At 35.0% G+C, this 24096-nt stretch overlaps 3 protein-coding genes across 3 annotated transcripts; 1 reads left to right on the forward strand and 2 right to left on the reverse strand.

The window, feature by feature from the left end:
* Positions 1–98: 98 nt before the first annotated feature.
* Positions 99–4184, forward strand: LOC100183351 (adenosine 3'-phospho 5'-phosphosulfate transporter 2-like). The gene is made up of 7 exons (XM_002128150.4): positions 99–377; positions 825–946; positions 1325–1479; positions 1812–1964; positions 2586–2731; positions 2965–3143; positions 3868–4184. The coding sequence occupies exons 1-7, from the start codon at positions 201–203 to the stop codon at positions 4007–4009; spliced, it is 1074 nt and encodes a 357-aa protein (XP_002128186.1). The 5' UTR covers positions 99–200; the 3' UTR covers positions 4010–4184.
* On the reverse strand, positions 4108–13196 carry LOC100177122 (meprin A subunit alpha-like). Its single transcript, XM_002128039.4, has 16 exons — positions 12931–13196; positions 12649–12703; positions 12122–12190; positions 11618–11751; positions 11194–11303; positions 10334–10509; positions 9936–10038; positions 9598–9713; positions 9083–9259; positions 8403–8550; positions 7749–7903; positions 6995–7170; positions 6254–6475; positions 5621–5729; positions 4862–5186; positions 4108–4304 (listed from the first exon to the last, which is right to left on the reverse strand). Exons 1-16 carry the CDS (start codon positions 12976–12978, stop codon positions 4238–4240), a joined length of 2190 nt encoding a protein of 729 aa, XP_002128075.1. The 5' UTR covers positions 12979–13196; the 3' UTR covers positions 4108–4237.
* A 101-nt stretch (positions 13197–13297) lies between these two features.
* Positions 13298–24000, reverse strand: LOC100179459 (meprin A subunit beta-like). The gene is made up of 16 exons (XM_009861091.3): positions 23898–24000; positions 23633–23687; positions 23278–23346; positions 22759–22892; positions 22284–22393; positions 21794–21969; positions 21352–21454; positions 20886–21001; positions 20351–20527; positions 19795–19942; positions 18969–19123; positions 17690–17865; positions 15915–16136; positions 15022–15130; positions 14104–14416; positions 13298–13692 (listed from the first exon to the last, which is right to left on the reverse strand). Exons 1-16 carry the CDS (start codon positions 23943–23945, stop codon positions 13626–13628), a joined length of 2178 nt encoding a protein of 725 aa, XP_009859393.1. The 5' UTR covers positions 23946–24000; the 3' UTR covers positions 13298–13625.
* Positions 24001–24096: the final 96 nt, after the last annotated feature.

Consider the following 24096-nt stretch of genomic DNA (forward strand, 5'->3'; position numbering starts at 1 on the left):
AATCAATTATTATGTGTTAAAATCAGTGGATTTCAAAGACCAAAGCTTCTACCACTATAAGTTAATATATATACTGTATAACATACATCAACAGTTAGTAAATTCAAGTTTTACAGGGTTATAGTAGGGTGTGGGGTAGATAGGTCTAGTTAGGCATTTTCACTGTAGGTATTTAGTTTCCCCATGAACTTGAAGCAACAATGAAGCACACCAAACTAAATTTAGCGCAAGTCTCGCCACGAAGGGAAAATGAAACAATTGTAAAAGAAGACAACAAAGTTTGTGGGATCAATTTAAGTTCATTGCCGCGATCAATTCAACTCATTGTTTGCATCATAGTTGTGTTTGTTCTCTTCATAATGTACGGCTATTGTCAGGTGAGATTATTTATTTACACTGAATTGAAATATGCAAGTTTAATTAAAAAATGCTAATGTATTTTAAAATGTTTGCTTATCTTTTTTTTTTACTGCTGTTGTTGTTAAAATGTCTAAAACATGTTTGTAAAACTGTTTTATTGTTTAAATTAAATGTATAATATCTGTAGTAGCTTGTTTCAAAACAAGCACATTATGACTGGGGTAATTCGTAATATGAGGTCCTATCTGGATTTCCCTTACAACTTGTATTTAATACAGGTTATTTGGAATGGACAAATTTCATATGAAACAAATTTAGTTCCAATGTTTATTGATTAATGCAATGCAAAAAAATCCAGGGTTGGCCTGCCTACCCCAGGTTTGGTGCCTATGGCTAGGGTATCGTAGGGCTTTATCTCCATTTTTAGCTGTTTTTGCACAAGTTTAATAACATGTTTAATACAGGAATGGTTATTTCGAATGGACGGTGTTAAGAAACATGGGATGTTCGTTACTTTGATGCAGTTTGGGTTCTACACAATATTTGGAATCTTTGAACAAAATATTCACGGAAAAGTAGAAAGAAGGTGATTTGGAAATGTGTGGTGAAGGAATACTTAACACAAATAGACAATATAAAGGGGCCCAACCAAAATCTTATAGTAGGGTTTGGGGAGGGGGGACACGTTTAGCAAATAATATTCAAATATCCTGATCGTGTTTTAAACAATTACCAACGGGAGTCATGTTGGGTACAGTTTTATAATTCCTAGTTTTTTTGTTACTACCAAATTGGACAAGAAAATAGAATAAAAAGGTCGCCCACCCCTCTTCCCCCCACTTTACTATAACACAAATTTGGAATAAACATAATGTGTTCATTTATCTTCAATATTCATAGTTTCGCTTAATAAATATAACAGAGTTGCCTTGAACAAAATGTGTTAATAATCCCAAATTTCCAGGGTTCCTTTGGTTACTTACATAGGACTTGCTGTCCTTACAATTGGAACAATGGGGTTGTCCAACACTTCACTTGGGTATCTCAATTATCCAACTCAAGTCATTTTCAAATCCAGCAAACTGATCCCTGTAATGATTGGTGGTATTTTAATACAAGGTGGGTTATATAACTCATGAAATGGCATTCACTCACCTTTTAAATGAAGAACACAACAGTGGTTTTAGTTGCAGCTTTTGAATAATGCTGGGAAATATATTTTTGTTATTTTAATTTATAACTCATAAGAAGGCCAGGAATGTATGAAACAGAACACCCTTGTTTTAACGACTGTTGTTGTCTCGCCATGCGAGGATGAATAAGTTACATACATGGTAACTTGTAAGCGGGCACAAGGTTTATGAAGCAGAACACCCGCGTTATAAGTTATAACGACTGTTTGATGCTCTGCCATCCGATAATTAAGTTTCATTCATCCTATTACTTTCCAGGCAAGAAGTTCTCCATGTATGACTTGGTATCCTGTTTATTGATGACGATTGGCTTAATCATGTTTACCCTCACTGACCAAAAAGTTTCACCAAACTTTGAAGCAACCGGAATAATTCTTATATCGCTTGCTTTATGTTCTGACGCCGCTATTGGTGAACTTATTTTTAAAGAAAACAAATTTACATATTTTAATCATTGTTTATGTTCTTGGGCAAGACAAATAAATTTACCTTTTTCTAAAGAAAAAAAATCATATTCTTTCTTTTGCTGTATTTTTTTTTTATAAAGACACTTAGCGTACATTGCTTCAACCCAGTGGTCACCAATGGGTTGTAGCAGCTTAGATGTTGAGAAAATCTGGCCTAAATCCCAATTAATATTATGCTGTAGGTCCTCAACCATATTGATTGTGCTTCTTTGATTGAATATATATATAAAATAAATACCTATTATTAATCTAAGTGTAATTTCCTCATTAAAAACTTACCAAAGTTATAAATTGCTTAAGTGACCAATATTAACTTTACATATAGTAGGGTGGGGGAAAATGGACACCTTTAATACATAATATTCAAATAGCCTGATCGTGTTTTAAACAATTAACAACAGTCTATGGAAGTCGTGAGGATACAGTTTCATAATTCATTGAATGTTCTTTGTTTACTACCAAATGGAAAGAGAAAACTAAACGAAAAGGTGTCCCATCTTCCCCCACCCTACTATAATAAATAGCTTACATCATACCCACCATTCTTACAAGTATTAATACCTAGGTAACATACAAGAGTTAACCATGAAGAAACATAAAACATCAAATGCCGAACTTGTCCTTTATTCCTATGGGATTGGTTTTCTAATATTATTTGTTGGACATCTTGTTTTTGGGGGATTTCTAGAAGTATTTATATTCATGGTTACGGTGAGTGTTGTTTTGAACTGCTAACAAAATCTGGGGTGACATTGTTAAATTACAGTTACACTCATAGTTGTCCCTTTTATTTACCCACAAAGTAATAAATGTGGTAACTCGTAAGCTGGCATAAGGTGTATGAAACAGAACAACCGTGTTATAACGCCTGTCGTTTTCCAGCCACGCAAGAATAAAGCAAGTTAAACTCATTCATTTATACCATACATCCTTTTCCCCCACAGAATGCTAAGATAATGCTCGCTCTATTTCTATTCTCATTCTCTGGGTACGTTGGAATACATTTCGTTCTTCACCTCGTGCGAACATTCGGTGCCCTGCTTGCTGTTACTGTCACCACTTGTAGAAAAGCAGTTACGATGGTTCTTTCCTTCATGTTTTTCACCAAACCATTTTCCATCTTGTAAGTATGCATTTGATAATTCACCCACCAGAAAATTTAACTCTCATAAGCTGCATGGTGTGTATGAAACAGAACATCAATGTTATAACGACTGTAGTTGCGCCGCCATGCGAGGATAAATAGGTAACGTACATGGTAATTGTTAGCTGGCAGGAGGTGTATAAAACACCCGTGTTAAAACGACTGTCGTTTTTTGTTCATGCGAGGATATAATAAAGTTCCATTCATTCAAATGCAGTTAGATTGTATTCAATCTGTGAAAGAGATCTTTTTGCATTTGTTTGTTTTGTGATCTTAATGGGCATTCATTAAATCTTATGTTTCCTGATTGCTAACCTGTAAAGTTTTGTCCAATGGTTAAACAATTTAGTGAACATAGTTTAATGTGAATGTATGCATAAAATTTATATTTTCAAATCAGACTTACCTTTTTCTCTTGCTTTATTAAGTTTCTCTTTATAACCATATATATAAAAAGCACAACAACCTGAGTTTAACTGATATAATGAACTTGTTCTGTTTACTTGGGCAAGGTCCTACAGCATTGGGTTGAAGTTGGCCCACCACCACTTAAAAAAATAAGTAATGAAGCTGTTCCTGTATATAAGTAATGAAGCTGTTCCCCTTTATAAGGCCTGCCACGGCATAGTAGAGATATCTCTAGTAGGCCGCGGTTCTGCTTATTCCTTTAATTTCATCTTACTAACTGTTCAACATATTCCAGATACTTATGGGCTGGTATGCTGGTACTTGGTGGTATATGCCTCAATATCTACAGTAAAAACAAATCCAAAGTAGACAGCATGATTAGCGGTGCTGTTCGTGGTCTCAGAAAGAATTCTTCACTGCAAAGCAATATTGTGTGATCAAAAATGGTGTTTCTCAAATATGTGTTGCCACTGTTTTCATCTCTTTCCTACATTCTTCATTTTGTATTTAATATTTTTATTATTTTTATGTTTAATCAAGATAGTTATTTATACCTGATTTGTAAACGCTTTTTAAAAGTAACAATTATATGATACACACAATTCTCAGGCATTGCATAGATTACATGTAGGATTCATCACACTATAGGATCAAATGTAGATGAGTTACTTCTTTGGCTTTCCCTCAGTTTCATAACTTAAGTTATTGAAGTGACAGGTTTGGTGGTTTGGTCTGTGGGTGGAAAATAATTAAATTAAACTTAGATTATGGGTTAAAGTGGCAGCCAGGTAATCAGTATATTATTGGGTAGGGGTAATTATTATATAAGGGTGAGGTATTATAGCGTGGGAGGCATATCTCTAGCCCAGAAGATACAGGTTCAAGGCTCAATGCTGCTACCATTGTGCGCACGTGTGAGAGGCGTATTTCTAGCCCAGAGGATATGGGTTCAAGGCTAAATGCTGCTACCATTGTGCGCATGTGTGAGAGGCGTATTTCTAGCCCAGAGGATATGGGTTCAAGGCCCAATGCTGCTACCATTGTGCGCACGTGTGAGAGGCGTATTTCTAGCCCAGAGGATATGGGTTCAAGGCTAAATGCTGCTACCATTGTGCGCATGTGTGTCTGTGGTCTAGACATTTAGCAACTATTCCAGCCCAGTGGTCCCATATAGATTGTATTAAAAAAACTTACTATATGGTTTTTACACAAGCCATGTGAGACTACTGGGTTACAGACTCGCTAACCACTTTACCACAGCGCCTGGTACTACATAGTTATTACATTACCTTGCTGCTGAAGAAGCCACAATAGCCAATGCTTGTTTATGGGAGTTGGTCGTACACATGAGAAGTACGGTCATGATAATAAACACAAGGATGGACGATCCTAATGCTATTCCTGCAACAGTTGCTTTGGGTATTCCATCTTGTTCATCATTTTTGCATGGGATGATAGGACCATTGATTTCATGCTCATTTTCATGATCATTTTCGTGATCATCTTCGTGATTATCTTCGTGATCACTGTTATCATATGAAGACCTCATGATAGGAACTGAAGGTGCAGGTTCAGCGAATCTGCTGGCATGATCGCGCTGGAAATTGTTCATATCTGTAAACATCAATAGTTAGCACTTGATAAACTAACTTTAAACTTTTTCCTTCTCGTTTTTTACTATAGCGTGGCCTAAATCTGTTTTAACAACTGTCGTTTCAATGGCTAATTTCCTCCTTTTTTTTCGCTTTTTTACTTTAAATAGTCTGATCTTTATTATCAAAGAGATAACTCAGCAATTGCTATGAAACATCTTTCCCAAAGAGAAATATGCCAACAACAGTAGCAGCATTAAGCCTTGAACCCATATTTTAAGTTTTCAGAAATAACATTTGTAACACAGTTACCTAAAATAAATTGATCTAATTGTATAAGTTAAACTAAAGATCTATTTTGCAAAAGATGTCGCACTAAAGTGTTACTATAAAAGTTATCCTAATCATAAAGCATTGTGGGGTCATAAAATAAAGTAAATCTCAGATATATATTACCTCTAACATTGATAGAAATAACAATTGCATCGTTTTTAAGGAAGTCTCTTGTGTTCATGACGTCGCTTAGTTTCATGAAGTTGCTATAACCCCAACCACTGTTGACTTCCTATTAAAATTTGAAATTATAAAAGTATGGCTTAAAATGGCACTTTTTTGGCACATATTATCCAAATATCCTAATCGTGTTTTAAACAATTAATAACGGTCTATGGAAGTCGTGAGGATGCAGTTTTATAATTCTTTGGAATGTTCTTTGTTTACTACCAAACAGGACGAGAAAATAAAATTAAAAGGTGTCCCATCTTCCCCCACCCTACTATATTATTAGTTTGATATGGTTTATAAATTACACAGACATTTTAATTAGATAGGTAAGTTTTAGCGGGTTCTTTACGGTAGCTCATTGGGTGTTAAAAAACAGGTTAACACAGATCCACATTCAAAGTACATTGGCATAATATAATGAAAAACCTTACTTAAATAAAGTAGAATGGAACAGAAAAAAGGCAGAAAAAATGAGAATTCATATCAAATATGCGTATTGAACACCCTACAATTGGTTACCTGTTAAATAAACCATAGATTTATTATAAACTTGAGATAGAACTTAACATACGTTAAAACACTTACAGTCAATGGCCGATCAAAGTTAGGAGCTCCAGCAGCGCTTGTAATATAGTTTGCATATTCACTCATTCTCGTCAATGCATCAGGACCTTGGTCAACTACTGTCATCTTAATCACTTGGTTGTAGAAAGGCCATGGTAGATTGTCATCATTGACACCTTGTGCTACGGCATAGAACATGCTCATGTAGCCGTCTGCTGCACTAGAGGTACCATGTGGGTAGAACTGAGAAAAAGCAACAGAAATTATATAATTGCTCCAATATCGTAGTCATTTATGGCTGTCTCGATTTTCAGCAATATATAAACGAAGTTTCAATAACTAAGAGAAAACGTTACAGATCTTTTCTGATTGTTACATACTATAATATTTTGCACTATTTCTTTATAAATGGTTGGTAAAAGTGTCCTTAGAAAATACACTTTATGGAAATTGCTTCAATCTAGTGGTCCCTTATGGTTGTTTTAACAGTCAGCCCTGTACTGAAACAAATTCAAACAAATAATTACCCACAAAGTAACATACATGGTAACTTGTAAGCAAGAATGAGGTGTATTAACATCCCTGGTTTAACGACTGTTGTTTTCCGGTCACGCGCGGATAAATAGGGTACATACGTGGAAACTCGTAAACGTGCATGGGGTGTTTGAAACAGAACACTTGTGTTGTAATAACTGCTGTTGCCCCACCATGCGAAGATGAATAAGTTACATTTATTATTCATTCAGTCAATTAGCCGCATACCATGATTTTAAAAGCATATCCTTCATCAGTGTACAGCAATGGGCTATATATCATGTCTCCCTTTGTGGTTGATGCAAGTAAAGAACTGAAGTCATGGACAGTGAAATATGATGTCTCGCATGGTTTGTCCAAGATACTAAAATCATCAATAGCTATGGCATCATCAGTGTATATATCTGAGTGAAGGAATTAAAATTATGTTTTGCTATTGTTGTTACCATACCAATTATACTAATTTCCGGCGCCGCGGTATAGTGGTTAGCGCGCCTGCCTGTAACCCAGAGGTAATGGGTTCAAGGCTCGACGCTGCTACCATTGTTGGTGTATGTGTCCTTGGGCAAGACACTTAACGGCAATTGCTCCAGCCCAGTGGTCACTAATGGGTTGTCTAAATTATCAGCCATACATAAAAAATACAAAAAATCCAACAAAAAAAATAATCACCCACAAGGTATAACATACATGGTAACTCGTAAGCTGGCACGAGGTGTATCAACACCCGTGTTATAACGACTGTCGTTTTCCGGCCACGCGAGGATAAAGTAAGTTACATTCATTCTTTCAATGCCTCATCTGCTACAGGGCGAGAGGCCAAATAGAATTTAAATTACCACAATTCTCTCAAAAGTAATAGGTTTAGGAACAGGTTTTGCAAGAAGAAATGTCGCATAAAGTTAAATTTTTTTGGTATTTAAAAGACATTTTTTAAAATATAAACTTAAAAAAAAACTTTTAAAAGTTTAATATTTTTTACCTGATTTTCCCACAATAACAAGTTTATATTTCGACGGAGCTTCGATTGTAAGTCGTTCAGTGTTCCAATAATTTCCATGGTCACCAGTTATCGTCACGAGAGGTGCTGTTGAGAGGATGTCTCCGTTGGATTGGTCAATTGTCCCAAGGTGTACTCTAGGATTAGTTAAACGTAAAGTGGAGGTAATATAATTGCAACAATCAGTATAATAAAATGTTGGCAACTATATATAGAGCAGTAGCTTTGTATTGTTGGTATATAAGTTGAATATAAGGCTTGAATAAAATTGAAACTTACTCTAGGATTAGTAGAAATAAAAATGTTAATGAAATAAGTACACCAGGGGTTTTTATACTTTATAAAGCATGTCTCTTAGTCTTAATGGTATATTGTACTTAACTACTCATTTTGCTCAGGAAAACCTGCTTAATTCTATCTTATAAGACAGTTTGCTATGTCTTACACTCCAATACATATTTCTATCCTGTATTGGAACTCCCACTTTAAATGTAATCAGTGTAAAACGAATTTTGTCAAGCAAATTTTTAGCTGTTTTAAAGATATCACGAAAATAAATTTATTGACAATTAGTTTTAATGGTTAAATTGAATTACTTATTTTATTGTTTAATCAGACATATATGGTTTTACTTACGCCATCCCAGCCGGACTCCCAGCTACCAAGTCCATGTAATAACCAAACTCAAGGCATTGTTTGGTTGAATTGCTTTTCAATCTCATTGAAACAAGGTTTCCAATTTCACTTCCAACTTTGTTGCTTGTGTCAAATACCATGTAACTGCCTGGAGAATAATTTTGTTTAATTAGGTTATATGGCAATGGTGCAGTGGGTAGAGTGCATTATTTGTAACTATATGATATTTAAATGTTAATGGTTCCACCTGCCTGGCTGTCTTGGAATGTAATTTGGTTGAATTAGATTATATGGCAGTTGTTAAAATGCCCACTTTGTAACTGTATCATATCGTTTAAAAGTCATGGATTTTAGCATTGTGGGGTCATTTAAAGATAATTCCCCACCCACAGTTATACATGTTATAACTAACAAGTGGGCATAATTGGTATGAAATAAATTATTGGTAAAACATATTATAAATTCAGTTATAACATGATGTTATTAGCTATTACTGCCGTGTTATAACATGAATGGTAATATAACTGCCCTGTATTTGTGTTATAACAGAGATTTATCTTTTTTTTAGGAAAGTAGTTTTTACCCATACCATTTTATTAATGTTGTTTAGCTGATAATAATAGGCCTACAATAATAATTAAAATTTAGTTTTTTTAATAAAGTATAAAATAACAAGTTACCAGTGTCTGCTTTCCCGTGAGTGTTGTCCACCAGAGGCACAAAAGAGTTGAAGTTTTTTGGATCAGACACGCCCACATTGAATTTGAACCAATCAAGTTGATCGGTTGTGTCTTGTACGTATCCACATATTGCTTCTTCTTCAAAGTTACAAGTGTATGACACACGCAGTGGGTCAGCTGTATAGAACATATGTTGTTAATTTGCTGGCGAGGTCCATGGCCATGTACACCAAGGCACCTAAGATGTACAGCATTGGCCTATTAAACAAAGTGTTCTAAAACATAGAGGTGATCACTAAACATGCTTTCCATCCAGCATGTGATTCACTTAACATGTCTTCCTGAGCAATTAAAATACAACAAAACCTACTGTACATTATACCATGCTGATGAAACTTGTAGCACAGATTTTTGTACTAAAATTTTACAGGAATAGCTGTACTAATATTTTGACTGGTTAGCAGCATTTAAAATTGACATAGGAATAATAGCACAAGTGCCTCTGTGGAACTTACAGCAGGGGTACATTCTATTGATCATTGTTACATCTCCTTCACTGAAGGTTCTACGTTGTCCAATCACATCTTGGAACGCAGGGTCTCGTGTGATGATTGTTTTACCTCCATTGTTACTAAAAACAATTCATTATTATGTCATAGATAGCTAAATATAATACAATATAAATTTAATTAACTTCCAATATAGCATTAAAACACGCAATGGTTAAAACTACTTAAGTAAAAGTGATAAATTAAAGCTGGGTGCTAAACCCACATTACAGTTAAAATAAGTTAATATGTTATTGGAAGAAATTGTGTGTAGAAATAAAATGATGCAAAAGTCAAAGTTTCACCTGAATGAAGTATCTCCATAATGCATAATGGAGTTGTAATCATACGCCACGCGACGATTGTCAACTACCTCGTAACTGTACTTGTCAAAGTTGTATACCATGTCTGGAATGATTTAGGTTTACTAATTAGTATGCCTTAAATAAATGAATGTAACTTATTTATCCTCACTTAGCGGGACAACGACAGTCGTTATAACACGGGTGTTTTGTTTCATACACCTCATGTCTGCTTACAAGTTACCATGTATGTAACTTTGTGGGTGATTGTTTTTTTGTTGAGGTATGGCTCACAAAAGTTACCCATATAGCAAGTGACTGTTTTTCTGCAAAGCTGACACTTTCCATAATAAATACATAAAAACATATCAAATCCCAACTTAATATACATATATCCAAACCTGGGTCAATGTTATCTGTATCAATGTAGATGTAACCATCTCTATCTGTCCTTGACTGTTCATGGTAAATACCAATGGCGTGCATCATCTCATGCTGTATGGTTGACATCTGTTCACAACCAGATCCAATGGAGACAGTTTGCCTTCCTCCTTGCACGCCAACATAAGACCAACACCTGGAATTGTGATATATTGTTGTATAACAGAGTATAGTATGGACCTTGTATGGTATATAAGAGAAAGGTTAAATATGACCATCTTGGGATAAACTGAGGTTAAATGATGTATACGAAACGTGTATATGAAACAGAATACCCGTGTTATGAGGATGGACTGTCGTTTTCCCGGCCATGCGAGGATAAATAAGTTACAAACGTAGTAAATCGTAAGCTGGCCAAGGTGCATATGAAACAGAACACTCGTGTTATAACGGGTGTCAGTGCGAGTGCCCCACCATGCAAGGATAAATAAGTTACATTCTAGGCTTCGTCAACTTAAAACTAGCTTTTTACATAATATTTTATAGTAATTATTGTTGTATAAGGTATATAGAATAGAATGTAACTTATTTATCCTCGCATGGCCGGGAAAACGGCAGTCATCATAACACCAGTGTTCTGTTTCATACACCTTATGCCAGCTTACAAGTTACCACGTATGTAGCTTTGTGGGTGATAATTTGTTTGGGATTTTTTTTATTCTTTATATTTGGTGGATAATTTGGACAAACCATTAGTCAAGTGGTATGTTGTATACTGTTGTATAAGGTTGTATAATACATTATATATATACAAGGGTTAGATACGTTCAACAGCTGGGATGGTAGGTGTAATGTTGTAATATACTTTAAACTGTCTTACCCATCCAAAGGTTCATAAAGCAAATAATCCCTTTCGTTTGTTTTGTCCGGGAATGAAAAGCAAGTCCTCATCTCATATTCCTGCCTTGCGTCTTCTATACCAGAGATAGCCTAAAAATGACATGGTTATTATGTTGTGTACATATATTTTGTTGGTGCCTGCCACTCGCTTTGAGGTTTGGGCTTAAGGCTTGACTCTGCTACCATTGTAGGCAGGACACTTAACGTTAATTGGTCCAACCCAGTGTTCACTCATACAACAATTTCAAAATTCCAAACAATATTGACTTACTAAGTTACATACGTGGTAACTCGTAAGTGGGTACGAAGTGTATGAAACAAAACACCCGGGTTATAACGACTGTTGTTGCCTGGTCATGCAAACTTTCATTTAACATTCACTTATTATACCACACCCTACATACCAGTAAACCTAGTCGGTTTCCATACTGCACAGGTATGGTTGTAGATGGCCAGAAATAAGTTTTATCTATGATGGAGTTTCTTGTCAAAGATCTTGGGCGTATGTCGCCATCTGTAAGACCTTGCTGGCCAAACTCTAAGGACAGAAACGTTGACAACATAAATATCTATTTTACGAAAAAAAGGGAAGCAAGCAATATAGGTTGTATATGAATTTGTTGAACTAAAGTAATCTTAATTTGATGAAATGTTTAGTGTAATATGGATTATTATAAGTCCACACTTATATATCCATGGTTGCCACTCCCATGCCACAGTCAAGTTGTTGAAGTTATTGCAGTGTGTGGATAAGCAGACATGACTTTTGTTTGGTTTGATCATTGACATCCTCGTGGCTTGGAACTTGAGCGACTTATCCATGGTTGCCACTCCCATGTCCACAGTCAAGTTACCAAGGTTATACCATGGTACAATTGCTACTTTGAATAAAAAGAAAATTAACTTACCCTTGTTAATTTCAAAGATATCTCGAACTTCTGGGGCGTCCAACACTTCATCATTTCTTTCAAAGTAAACTGGGAAGAAAATGATTGAATGTTAATATTTGGGGCAAAAAAACCAACACTTTTATAACTCCAGCTTGTTTTAACAACTGTCGTTTTGTCGCTTTATATTATCTTTCTTTATTTTTTATTTCATTATTTTTCTACTATAAACGAAAAGACATATAAAAGGTATTACCACATTATAACACAACGTTATTTTTATATCTTTTCGAAAAAGATAGCGAAGATCATGTTATTTTTAAAACGAAGCGAGGGGAATTAACGCGAAACAACAGATGTAAAGCACGATATGGGTAAAAAGCGTGAAAAATAGTGTCAGGTAAAAACCACGGCTGTTACACAGATTACATTTACAACATTCTACAAATCATGCACAGTGGCCATTAACGAGTTATTTAAATATGACATTCATGAGAAATAAGCACAACCTTTTACACATATATTGATAATACATTGTACTTAATTACCTTTTTCTGCAACAAATCCACCACTTCCACTAATTCTCTGCTTCTTCAGAACTGGCTGGAAAACAAGTCAAGACAAATCGGCGTAAATTTCTATTTCATCTTTAGCTATTTTTAATATTTAAGTAAGTTAAAAAATAATTTGCGAAACAGTTTTATCTTTTTCTTTTTTGAGTCTTGTTAGATACTTCGGGCAGCAAAAAGGCAGATATTAATTAATTAAAACAAAAGGATAGAAAAAATACATTACAAATAGACTGTCTGCTATACTTAAGCACATCTTACCTCCGCAAAAGCAGTTGCAACTATCACAAAAATTAACAAAATCTTCATTTTTTGGTCATAAATAACCTAAAATATTTATACAAAGTAAGAAATCATATTTTTGCGCCAACTATCTTTTTTAAACTGTTTGACTACAACTACTTTTACTGCCTTCTGCTTTCACTTTAAATTCTGTATCACTTCTGGTATAGCAACTCCCATATACAATATGTGCTCAATGAACTTTGCAGCGTTTGTAGCAAGCTGTATATTTCTTCTGCTGCAATAAACAGTGTTATTCGAAATCTCTGATAAACTTAATTATGTTTGCAGACTTAAGTGTTTGGCATTCTTCTGATTAAGTTGCCCAGTTAAGCAAAGTTTAATGTTCATTTTTAATTACCTGTTTATTTGTTCATAGTATACACATAAAGTTATCAGGCACAACACATTAACAACGCAATGCAACGATAAGAGGTATGACCTTGGCTTTTAAAATCTGTTCACAATAATAGTTTTCGAACAACAATCTTTAGTAAAAGATTAATCAAGTGCCAGTTATTGTAAATCTATAATTTAAAATCAACAAAACACTTTTTTTTTAAAACTTATAGTAAAAATTATCTTATTAATAAACCTATATTAAAATTAAAATCATAATTTGTTTCTAACTTGACATTTATTTCAATATGAAGAATAATTTGAGGTGTGGTCAGTTATTTCTTTGGCTTCTCTTCTGTCTCATAACTCAAGTTATTGAATTGAGCGGGCCGTTGGTTTGGTCTGTAAGTTTTAAGAATTAAATAAAAAAAATGTAACTTATTTATCCTTGCATGGCGGGCCAATGGCAGTCGCCAGTTGTATAACACAAGTGTTCTGTTTCATACACCTCGTGCCTGCTTATGAGTTACCACGTATGTAACTTTTATCCTTGCACAGCCGGGCAATGGCAGGCAAAACAACACGGGTGTTGTGTTTCATACACCTCATGTATGCTTACTAGTTACCACATACATATTTATGGAATGAATGAAAGATTGCCCAAAGACTCAACTGCCCACAATGGTGGCAGCAAAGAGCCTTGAACCCATACCCTATGGGCTAAAGACAGGCGCACTAACCACCGGACGTGTACTATGTTCCCAGAATTGGTAGAAAGTCTAAGTGATTTTTAAGGAAAACTAAATGCATTACCTTGTGACTGAAGAAGCCACAATGGCCAATGCTTGTTTATGGGAGTTGGTCGTACACATGAGAAGTATGGTCATGATAATAAACACAAGGATGGACGATCCTAATGCTATTCCTGCAACAGTTGCTTTGGGTATTCCATCTTGTTCATCATTTTTGCATGGGATGATAGGACCATTGATTTCATGCTCATTTTCGTGATCATGATCATGATCATGTTCATGATCCTTATTATCATATGAAGACCTCATGATAGGAACTGAAGGTGCAGGTTCAGCGAACCTACTGGCATGATCACGTTGGTATCCATTCATATCTATAAGATGATATAAAAAGACAGGAATGTTTGCATAACCACACATATAGCCAGGTTGGGGAAAGATGGGACACCTTTAGCACATGATATCCAAATATCCTGATCATGTTTTAAACAAATAACAACGGTCTATGGGAGTCGTGAGGATACGGTTTTACAAATATTTAAATATTCTTTGTTTACTACCAAATGCGACGAGAAAAATAGAATGAAAAAGTGTTCCATCGCCCCCCCGTACTATATATGTAGAGAAGTTATCTCTTTAAAGGCGATAACAAAGATCAGATATTTGAAATAAAAAAAGAACAAAATCGGTATAAAAAGGAGTCTTTATTGTTAAATGAGAAAAACTAAGTCTTGGATAAAAGCTTGGCTGCTAAACCTCAACGCTTTATTAGGAACTGGAAAAGGTAAATTTCAAAAGATGTCGCACTAACTAGAGTGTAAGTATAAAAAGTAGGTTCATATTTTAAAGTTAAACTAAGATAGGACACATATGTCCACAACTGTAGCAGAGTCAAGCCTTGAACCCATAACTTTTAGATGTCAGAAGTAACGTTTATAATATTTTATCTAATTAAGTTAAACTAAGATATATATATTACCTCTAACATTGATAGAAATAACAATTGCATCGTTTTTAAGGAAGTCTCTTGTATTCATAATGTCGCTTAGTGTCATAAAGTTGTTATAACCCCAACCCCCATTCACCTCCTGTATTACATTGAATAGTAAGCTTGGTGTTTTCAATGTGTTTAATATTATGTCTGCTGAAGACATACATTCTACTCTGTATGGGTGAAATTTTACAGCGACGCACGTCATTGGAACTAAGATTTAAGCCAGAGTTGGCCCATTACCCCAACATTGTATATGCACTTTTTATTCTATATGCGTGAGGTTCTACAGCGAGGCATGCCATGGATTCTAGGGTTTAGGCCAGAGTTTCTATCTAGGTTAGGTTCCACAAGCTAGACAAATATGGCTTATTACCCCAATAATGTATATGCTATGCCCTATTCTTTTCTATATGGGTAAGGGCCTACAGTCTGGCATACAATGGGAGCTAAGATTTATACTGGAGTCAACAAATGTCATTGCCTCGCCACCTGTGTTATAATGACATTGACCCATCGCGCGAGTATAAAAAAAGTTAAACGCATTCATACATTCTATATGGGTGATGTTCTACAGTGTGAAACACAGTGGGCCTGAGACTTATGCTACAGTTGGCTTTTTGCCCCAAATATTGTACAGGCCCATTCTATGCTGTAATGGCGATGTCCTATGCTGAGGCATGCCATGGTATTTTTAGCCACTATGTATAAGATCAGCATTATATATATATATGTAAAGTTCAAAAACAATCAGCCATTAAGTTACATACATAAAAATTAGTAAGCGAACACAAGGTGTATGAAACAGAACACTCGTGTTATAAGTTAATAACGTCAATTGCCCGTCACTAAAAAAAGTTAAATGCATTCATTCAACTCACAGTAGTCGGTTTATCAAAGTTCGGGTCTCCATCACTCGTGGTTAGAAGGGTGAAGAACTGGTTCATCCTCGTCAATGCATCAGGACCTTGGTCAACCACTCCTATCTTAACAACTTGGTTGTAGAAAGGCCATGGTAGATTGTCATCATTGACACCTTGTGCCACAGCAAAGAATGCACTGATGTAGCCGTCGTTGGCGTTTGTGGAGCCATGTGGAAATAACTGAAAATTGTAAAAAAATATATATATTTTAGCCATGGAAATAACTGAAAATTAAAGGTAAATATTCAATGCATAGGCGCCGAGTTTTGAAATGTAGTGCAGAGGCGGAGCCTATTATGACGTAACACAATCGTGACGTCATAACACTTCGGCGTTTCATTGACGTTATTTTACGCTTGCTCAACGCTGGACGTCAGTGTTACGCGTTGAACCTTTCCCCGTGCGTATTTGCAAGATTGACCGATATATAAATCGTTCGTTCGAGGCGACGTGCTTTCTACTTGACCTTTACGTGCGTCATGGTTTAACGTCCATGTGCGTCGTAGTTTAACGTCCACGTGCGTCGTAGTTTAGCCTTTTCGCGCGTCGTCGTACAAAGGCAAAGCAACACATTCAATGTTAGCTACCTAGAAAATGAAGAACAACCAACGGGCTAAACAGACGATATTATCCTACTCTAAAGTTTCTAAACAATGTAGGCGGTAATAAACAACCTAAATATGTTCCACAAGTAGCACTGCTGTATATNTACGATGTTTTCCTCAGCCAAGCAGCATAATTATTACGAAATAGTAGGGATTCACACGTGGATTCATTGCATCCTAATAGCGATTGTTTGACCTGGTAATTAATTACGAGATAATAGCAATTCACACGTTGACTGTGTGCGTCATAATAGCGATTGTCCCCTTGATTATTTAGCCAGTGGGAGCTTAAAAACAGGTTTGAAGTTGAACGTTTGCGATCAAGTAAAGAATATTGTTCCATCTACAATGAATATTAATCTAACTACCTTTATCATTTAACAACGATAGATCAACAACGTTTGTTTGAACCTGGTTTAAACTAACGTTACTAACCTGTTCCAAGCATGATTACCGCATGTTGAAAGTGACGATTGTGATGTAAATAAGACAATTACGCATACGTAACAGCTATATAACAGATTCTGCACATGCGGTCAACGCATGACCAAGTACCATGCGGTCAACGCATGCCTAAATATCCGTTCTCTTATTGTCACGTCGTTAATTTTGATTTTCTTTACCGCAATGGTATATTTTTATGAGAACAATACGAAAATATTAATAAATTTAGCAAAAATACATATTTTTTTGTTAATTCGTGTACGGAGGCCGCCTCCGTGCTATTATTTCGTACGTAGGCGCCGCCTCCGCGCCTACGCGTACTCGGCGCCTATGATTCAATGATTAAATTACTATATAATCTACTTTAACAAATTATTTGCAACACACTGTGAGTTTCTTCTTCCAGGAAAATAACTGATAACAAAATTTATAATTCATTGATTGAATTATTATATAATAATATATATTCATTAATCTTTTCTTCCAATTACAAAGTAATCTACTTGAATAAATGATTTATAAACAAACAGTTTTGTTACATTTTATCAACAGAATTTCAGTAAAGTAACAAATAGACATGGCACAGTATGAAACAGAACACTGATTTTATATGTCGTTTTCCCGCCATGCGAGGATAAAGCAAGTTACATTCATTCATATTTAAAACACTTATTGGAGACTTACAATGATTTTGAAAGCATATCCTTCATCAGTGTACATCAATGGGCTGTATACGGCATCACCCTTTGTAGTTGATGCAAGTAAAGAACTAAAGTCATGTATTGTATAATATGATGTCTCGCATGGTTTATCTAATATGCTGACATCATCAATAGCAATCACATCATCAGTGTATATATCTGTGATTGAAATAAAACAATGAAAAGTTAGCTTGATTTTGTAAAGATAAAGAGAAGTAAAAATTTACACAACACCTTTTTTAAGCAGCAGCTCCTTTTAAGTTACAGAAGATGCTTAGAACGGTAAGCACCAATATGGTTTAAAACTACTGAGATAGTAAAGTCTGATTAATCAGAGTGAAAAAGATATTTCAGCCATCGTTTGTTTTCTGATCTAAAAGGATCGGCTTTAGTCTGCCTTATGGCAACATAATCAGAGATTGCGGTTAACTGTCTTGTAGGACACATATAACGTCAATGATTACATATACCAACAATTGCCAGAAGATCTCTTTCACACTTATAATACACCTGGCACCAACAACATATACCAACAATTGCCAGAAGATCTCTTTCACACTTATAATACACCTGGCACCAACAACATATACCAACAATTGCCAGAAGATCTCTTTCACACTTATAATACACCTGGCACCAACAACATATACCAACAATTGCCAGAAGATCTCTTTCACACTTATAATACACCTGGCAGCAACAACATATACCAACAATTGCCAGAAGATCTCTTTCACACTTATAATACACCTGGCACCAACAACATATACCAACAATTGCCAGAAGATCTCTTTCACACTTATAATACACCTGGCACCAACAACATATACCAACAATTGCCAGAAGATCTCTTTCACACTTATAATACACCTGGCAGCAACAACATATACCAACAATTGCCAGAAGATCTCTTTCACACTTATAATACACCTGGCACCAACAACATATACCAACAATTGCCAGAAGATCTCTTTCACACTTATAATACACCTGGCACCAACAACATATACCAACAATTGCCAGAAGATCTCTTTCACACTTATAATACACCTGGCAGCAACAACATATACCAACAATTGCCAGAAGATCTCTTTCACACTTATAATACACCTGGAAGCAACAACATATACCAACAATTGCGAGAAGATCTCTTTCACACTTATAATACACCTGGCAGCAACAACATATACCAACAATTGCCAGATCTTTTTCACACTTATAATACACCTGACAGCAACAACATATACAATGATAATACTGACCTGATTTAGCAGTTATAACAAGCTTATATTTAGCTGGTGCTTGTATAGTTCGTCTTTCTGTGTTCCAATACGCCCCATGGTCACCAGTAATAGATAAGACAGGTTGGGCAGATAGTATGTCACCATTAGATTGGTCTATGGTACCAATGTATACCCTGTGTGGAGAGTAAGTACATATGTTTTATTAATGAGATAAAAATATTTTATTATTGGATAAAAATAACAATACATTTCTGTGGGGGAAGACGGGACACCTTTAGCTCATTATTCCAAATATCCCGATCGTGTTTTAAACAATTATTAACGGTCTATGGAAGTCGTGAGGATACCAGGTTTTAAACCTTCAAATGTTCCTTGTTTACTTCCAATTGGGACGAGAAAATAGAATGAAAATATGTCCCATATTGCCCCAGCCTAATATATGTTTCATTACAGAGACAAAAAACATTTTATTGTTTTTATGGAAAATAGCAATATACTTCTTAAATTTTGTACTGAAAATAACTTCCGGAACGGTATCTCGGTATGTATACCCTCTGGAATTAATAAGTATATTACTCATGACTCTAAAAGAGAGTTCTTAATTGCTAAAATCACGCTTAAGAAATATGAGATATGATATTCTAACTGTATCCATCTTACCCCACAGTACTAAAACAGCATGCTTAGGTTATTTAAAAATAAAAAATATGGGATATTATGTGGTAACGGTATTCATGTTAATCGTAATATAACAGAATGCTGATGTTATACAGAAGCTTAAGAACGTATACAGCTTCTATACTGTACACCCATTTCCCATAAACACAACATTGCTTTTACTTACGCTATACCAGCCTGACTTCCAGCTACCAAGTCCATGTAATACCCAAACTCAAGACATTGTTTGGTTGAATTGCTTTTCAATCTCATTGAAACAAGGTTTCCAATTTCACTTCCAACTTTGCTGCTTGTGTCAAATACCATGTAACTGCCTGGGATGTAATTTGGGTGAAATTAAAGTAAAATTGTTTGTAGGTAAATGAAGAAATGTAACTTTTTTATCCTTATGTATTGAAACAAAAACAGTCGTTTTTGTGTTATAGCAATAAATATATCTTTGGTAATAAATTTATTTTGCTGTTGTTACCAGACATAACATTTATTTAGAAGTAATCAGTCTTCCGGTATTTGTTTAGCTAATAAATGAAAGAAACGTAACTTTTTATTCTTATACCTATGTATTCGGGCAACGACAATCGTTTTAAAACAGGTGTTCTGTTTAATACATCTTGTGTCAGCTTACGAGTTGCTACATAACATGCAACTTTGTAAGAGATTATAATTTGTTAATAATAACCAAAAAATTTCAAAAAATAACAAAGACTTTATTTTATTCCAACCTTTATTTGCTTTCCCGTGAGTGTTGTCCACCAGAGGCACAAAAGAGTTGAAGTTCTTTGGATCAGACACGCCCACATTAAATTTGAACCAATCAAGTTGATCGGTTGTGTCTTGTACGTATCCACATATTGCTTCTTCTTCAAAGTTACAAGTGTATGACTTTCTTAAAGGATCAGCTGCATATATGGTTTGTTAGTTATTTTATTACTTGAGCATAGTAACATAACACATGTGCTTTTTTGAGAATGTAGTTTTACACATTGTATATTGTAGTATGTATAGATTCTAAGTTAACAATATTGTAAAGCGTTTTCAAATATTATATAGTGATATTCAAGAAATACAAATATATTGGTATAGGGGTAAGATGGATACCTTAGCACATATTACTCCATATTTCCTAAAAAGTAACTTTGAGCATGGGCCAGGTGTAAAAATTATACCGATGATGATGTTTAAAGCTATACAATACCTTACAGCACATATACATCATATAGTGAAAAATAGTATTTAAATATAACTTAGTAAACTTACAGCAAGGATACATCCTGTTGATCATTGTTACATCTCCTTCACTGAAGGTTCTACGTTGTCCAATCACATCTTGGAACGCAGGGTCTCGTGTGATGATTGTTTTACCTCCATTAGTGCTGTGAAAAGTAGAGATTTAAATAAAATAGGTAAGTTCAGTTCTTAACAAAACATTAAGAATTTAGTGCTATTTGCATTTTAAAGGAAGATAGCGTTTAAGAAGAATATTGTTGAATTTATGTAAAATAAAAATAAAATGAGTTTAACATATCAAAAAAATTAAGTTTTATCAATAGTGTAGGACATATTAATGTATGACGGAGAACACCTAATAATTGACCACTGTGTTGAAGCAACTGCCGTTAGTTGTCTTGTCCGAAGGACACGTACACGCAATTAAACCCGGTACCTCAGGACCTCAGGTAAGTGACAGACAAATTAAACACTACCCCATGGCGCAAAGTTTCACCTGAATGAAGTATCTCCATAATGCATGATGGAGTTGTAATCATACGCCACGCGACGATTGTCAACTACTTCGTAACTGTACTTGTCAAAGTTGTATACCAAATCTGGAAAAAACAATTGTAAATAGTGAAAATAGATCTATTTTGTAAACTTGGCTGACCAACCAGAGACAGCTAATTGGGAAATTTTGATAGACGTTATAACACAGGTGTTCTGTTTCATATACCTTGTGCCCGCTCACGAGTTATTACCATGTATGTGACTTATTTATCCTCGCATGGGCGGACAATGACAGTCGTTATAACACAGGTGTGAATAAGTTAACATTTCATCCCGATTATATTATATATACCTAAAAATAATATTATCCGTATAGCAACGTGAAGATAAATATGTTACATTCATTCATTTATTCATTTAATATTAAATTGCAGTGGTTTTACCTGGGTCAATATTATCTGTATCAATGTAGATATATCCATCTCTATCTGTCCTTGACTGTTCATGGTAAATCCCAATGGCGTGCATCATCTCATGCTGTATGGTTGACATCCATTCACATCCAGCACCAATAGAAACAAGCTGGGTGCCCCCTTGCTTGCCAACTGATGACCAACATCTGAAAAAAAAGAAAAGTTGTATTGAGTTTTGGGTTTTCCAGCCATTGGAACATCAGTAACTTTTTTATTGCTGTAGAGTTCAAATGTTTATATTGAATAAGGCTATAAAAGTTATTTGTACTGCAGGACAAAAACTTTAATTTTGAGGATGATGGGTTAAACACTACAGTCTAACTCTTAAGGACATATACTGAAAATCTTTTTATTTGAAACTTTGCCAATTAATACAGTACTGGGAGCATAAATACAACATTCCGTTGAATTGGAGCACTGTGTATTAAACACCCAAGTAGAGCAGTTCACATCAACCTACCCATTCAAAGGCTCATAAAGCAAATAGTCTTCCTCATCTGTTCTGTCAGGAAAAGAGAAACAAGTTCTCATCTCGTATTCTTGCCTTGCATCATCTATACCAGCTATGGCCTAAATGAATGAATTAGTGAAAGAATATGGAAAATATGAATAAATGAATGTAACTCATTTATCCTTGCATGACGGGGCAATGACAGTTGTTATAAAACATGGGTGTTATGTTTAAAACACCTCGAGCCCAGTTACAAGTTACCCTTTATGGAACTTTATGGATGATTGTTTTACTGTACGGCTAATAGTTGTCCATTTTACCATTCGGACCACTGGGTTGGAGGACTTGGAGCGATTGCCACTAAGTGACTTGCTAAAGGACACACATAGAAAATGGTGACAATATTTGGTCCTGAACTGGTATCCTTAGGTTTAGAAGCGTTCAACATAATTTAACTATAATAAGTTTCATGTACTACTCATACCTTGTAGCCTAACCGATTTCCATACTGCACGGGTATGGTTGTAGATGGCCAGAAATAAGTTTTATCTATGATGGAGTTTCTTGTCAAAGATCTTGGGCGTATGTCGCCATCTGTAAGACCTTGCTGGCCAAACTCTAAGGACAGAAATGCATTGTAACTCATTAAAGTTTATGGTCTTTTAGTTTTAAAAGTAATTACTACCAAAAATATATGAACTGCCTTTAATAAACGATGGGAACTCCAGTTATAATAAGAATTTACAAAATACTTAAGTAAGTCAGTACATTCAATTGCTTCAAAGGTAATGTGAATATTATTTAACCCAGAGAGTCTGTATATAAACATAAAGTATAAACATGTTTATATACGGACTCTGATTTAACCCAATCTACATTGTAGGCTTTCGTTTACAAATGCCAAACTTTATTCCGCAAATTTAAAATTTTTGGTAATGTTGATGTTTTAGACCATATTTCCCGCCTTTTTCGATATATTTAAAATATTCAAAAATAATCTTACTTTGATTAATTTCAAAAATGTCTTCCACGTCTGGTTCGCTATGAACTACAACGTTCGAACTAAAATACGCTGTTGAAAAACAAAGATTTAATGTCTAACCGGTTGGAATACGGACAACAGTCGTTACAACACAGGTGTTCTGTTTCTTACAGCTTATTTTTGCATACAAGTTACAATTTACCAGTTATATAACTTTGTGGGTAATTATTTTAATTTATTTTTAATGCATGTATGGTTATTTGTTCAACTCATAAAACACTGGGTTTGAACATTTGCCGTTAACTGTTTTTGCTCAAGGACACATATGCCCAAAATTGTAACAGTGTGACGTAGACGTCAATCAAGCATCTCATACCGTTGTCAGTAACGAATCCTCCAGGACCGCTTAATCTCTGCTTCTTTAGCCTCGGCTGCAATTTAAACGTATAGTCCATTAGGAGTAGCATTCAACTACATTGTAGAGACAACATGTTTAATATTTTATTTACTGTTGTAGTACACATGCCGTTTGTTAAGAACCACTTTTTAAATGAACACAAAAGCAAATTTAATGAATACTCTTGGGCAGTTTTAATGCTGCTTTAGTTTTTTTATAATTTAATATGACATTTTCATCTTACCTCAGCAAAAGCAGTTGCAAGTAGCACTAATAAAACTAGACACTTCATTCTGTCTGCTTACAACCTAAAATATTTTCAAATTTATCTCAGTAAAATTAATACTAGTCAAAAAATGCCACTCTCATTAAATTTAATAAAAGTCAAATTTTAAAGCCGAATGGCATAAAACCACACATCATTACAAAACACAATCACACCG

This window comes from Ciona intestinalis, chromosome 8 (genome assembly GCF_000224145.3).
Source record: "Ciona intestinalis chromosome 8, KH, whole genome shotgun sequence".
In the NCBI taxonomy this organism is placed as follows: Eukaryota; Metazoa; Chordata; class Ascidiacea; order Phlebobranchia; family Cionidae; genus Ciona; species Ciona intestinalis.

Coding starts and splice junctions, on each gene's coding strand:
- LOC100183351 (XM_002128150.4), top strand. CDS start 201: ATGAAGCACACCAAACTAAATTTAGCGCAAGTCTCGCCACGAAGGGAA. Junction 1,965..2,585: donor ATGTTCTGACGCCGCTATTG/GTGAACTTATTT, acceptor ATTAATACCTAG/GTAACATACAAGAGTTAACC. Junction 2,732..2,964: donor TATTTATATTCATGGTTACG/GTGAGTGTTGTT, acceptor TTTCCCCCACAG/AATGCTAAGATAATGCTCGC.
- LOC100179459 (XM_009861091.3), bottom strand. CDS start 23,945: ATGAAGTGTCTAGTTTTATTAGTGCTACTTGCAACTGCTTTTGCTGAG. Junction 17,866..18,968: donor TGTTATAACTGCTAAATCAG/GTCAGTATTATC, acceptor TTTCAATCACAG/ATATATACACTGATGATGTG. Junction 13,693..14,103: donor GTGGCTTCTTCAGTCACAAG/GTAATGCATTTA, acceptor TAAAACTTACAG/ACCAAACCAACGGCCCGCTC.
- LOC100177122 (XM_002128039.4), bottom strand. CDS start 12,978: ATGAAGATTTTGTTAATTTTTGTGATAGTTGCAACTGCTTTTGCGGAG. Junction 9,714..9,935: donor TATGGAGATACTTCATTCAG/GTGAAACTTTGA, acceptor AATTGTTTTTAG/TAACAATGGAGGTAAAACAA. Junction 5,730..6,253: donor ACTTTGATCGGCCATTGACT/GTAAGTGTTTTA, acceptor AAATTTTAATAG/GAAGTCAACAGTGGTTGGGG.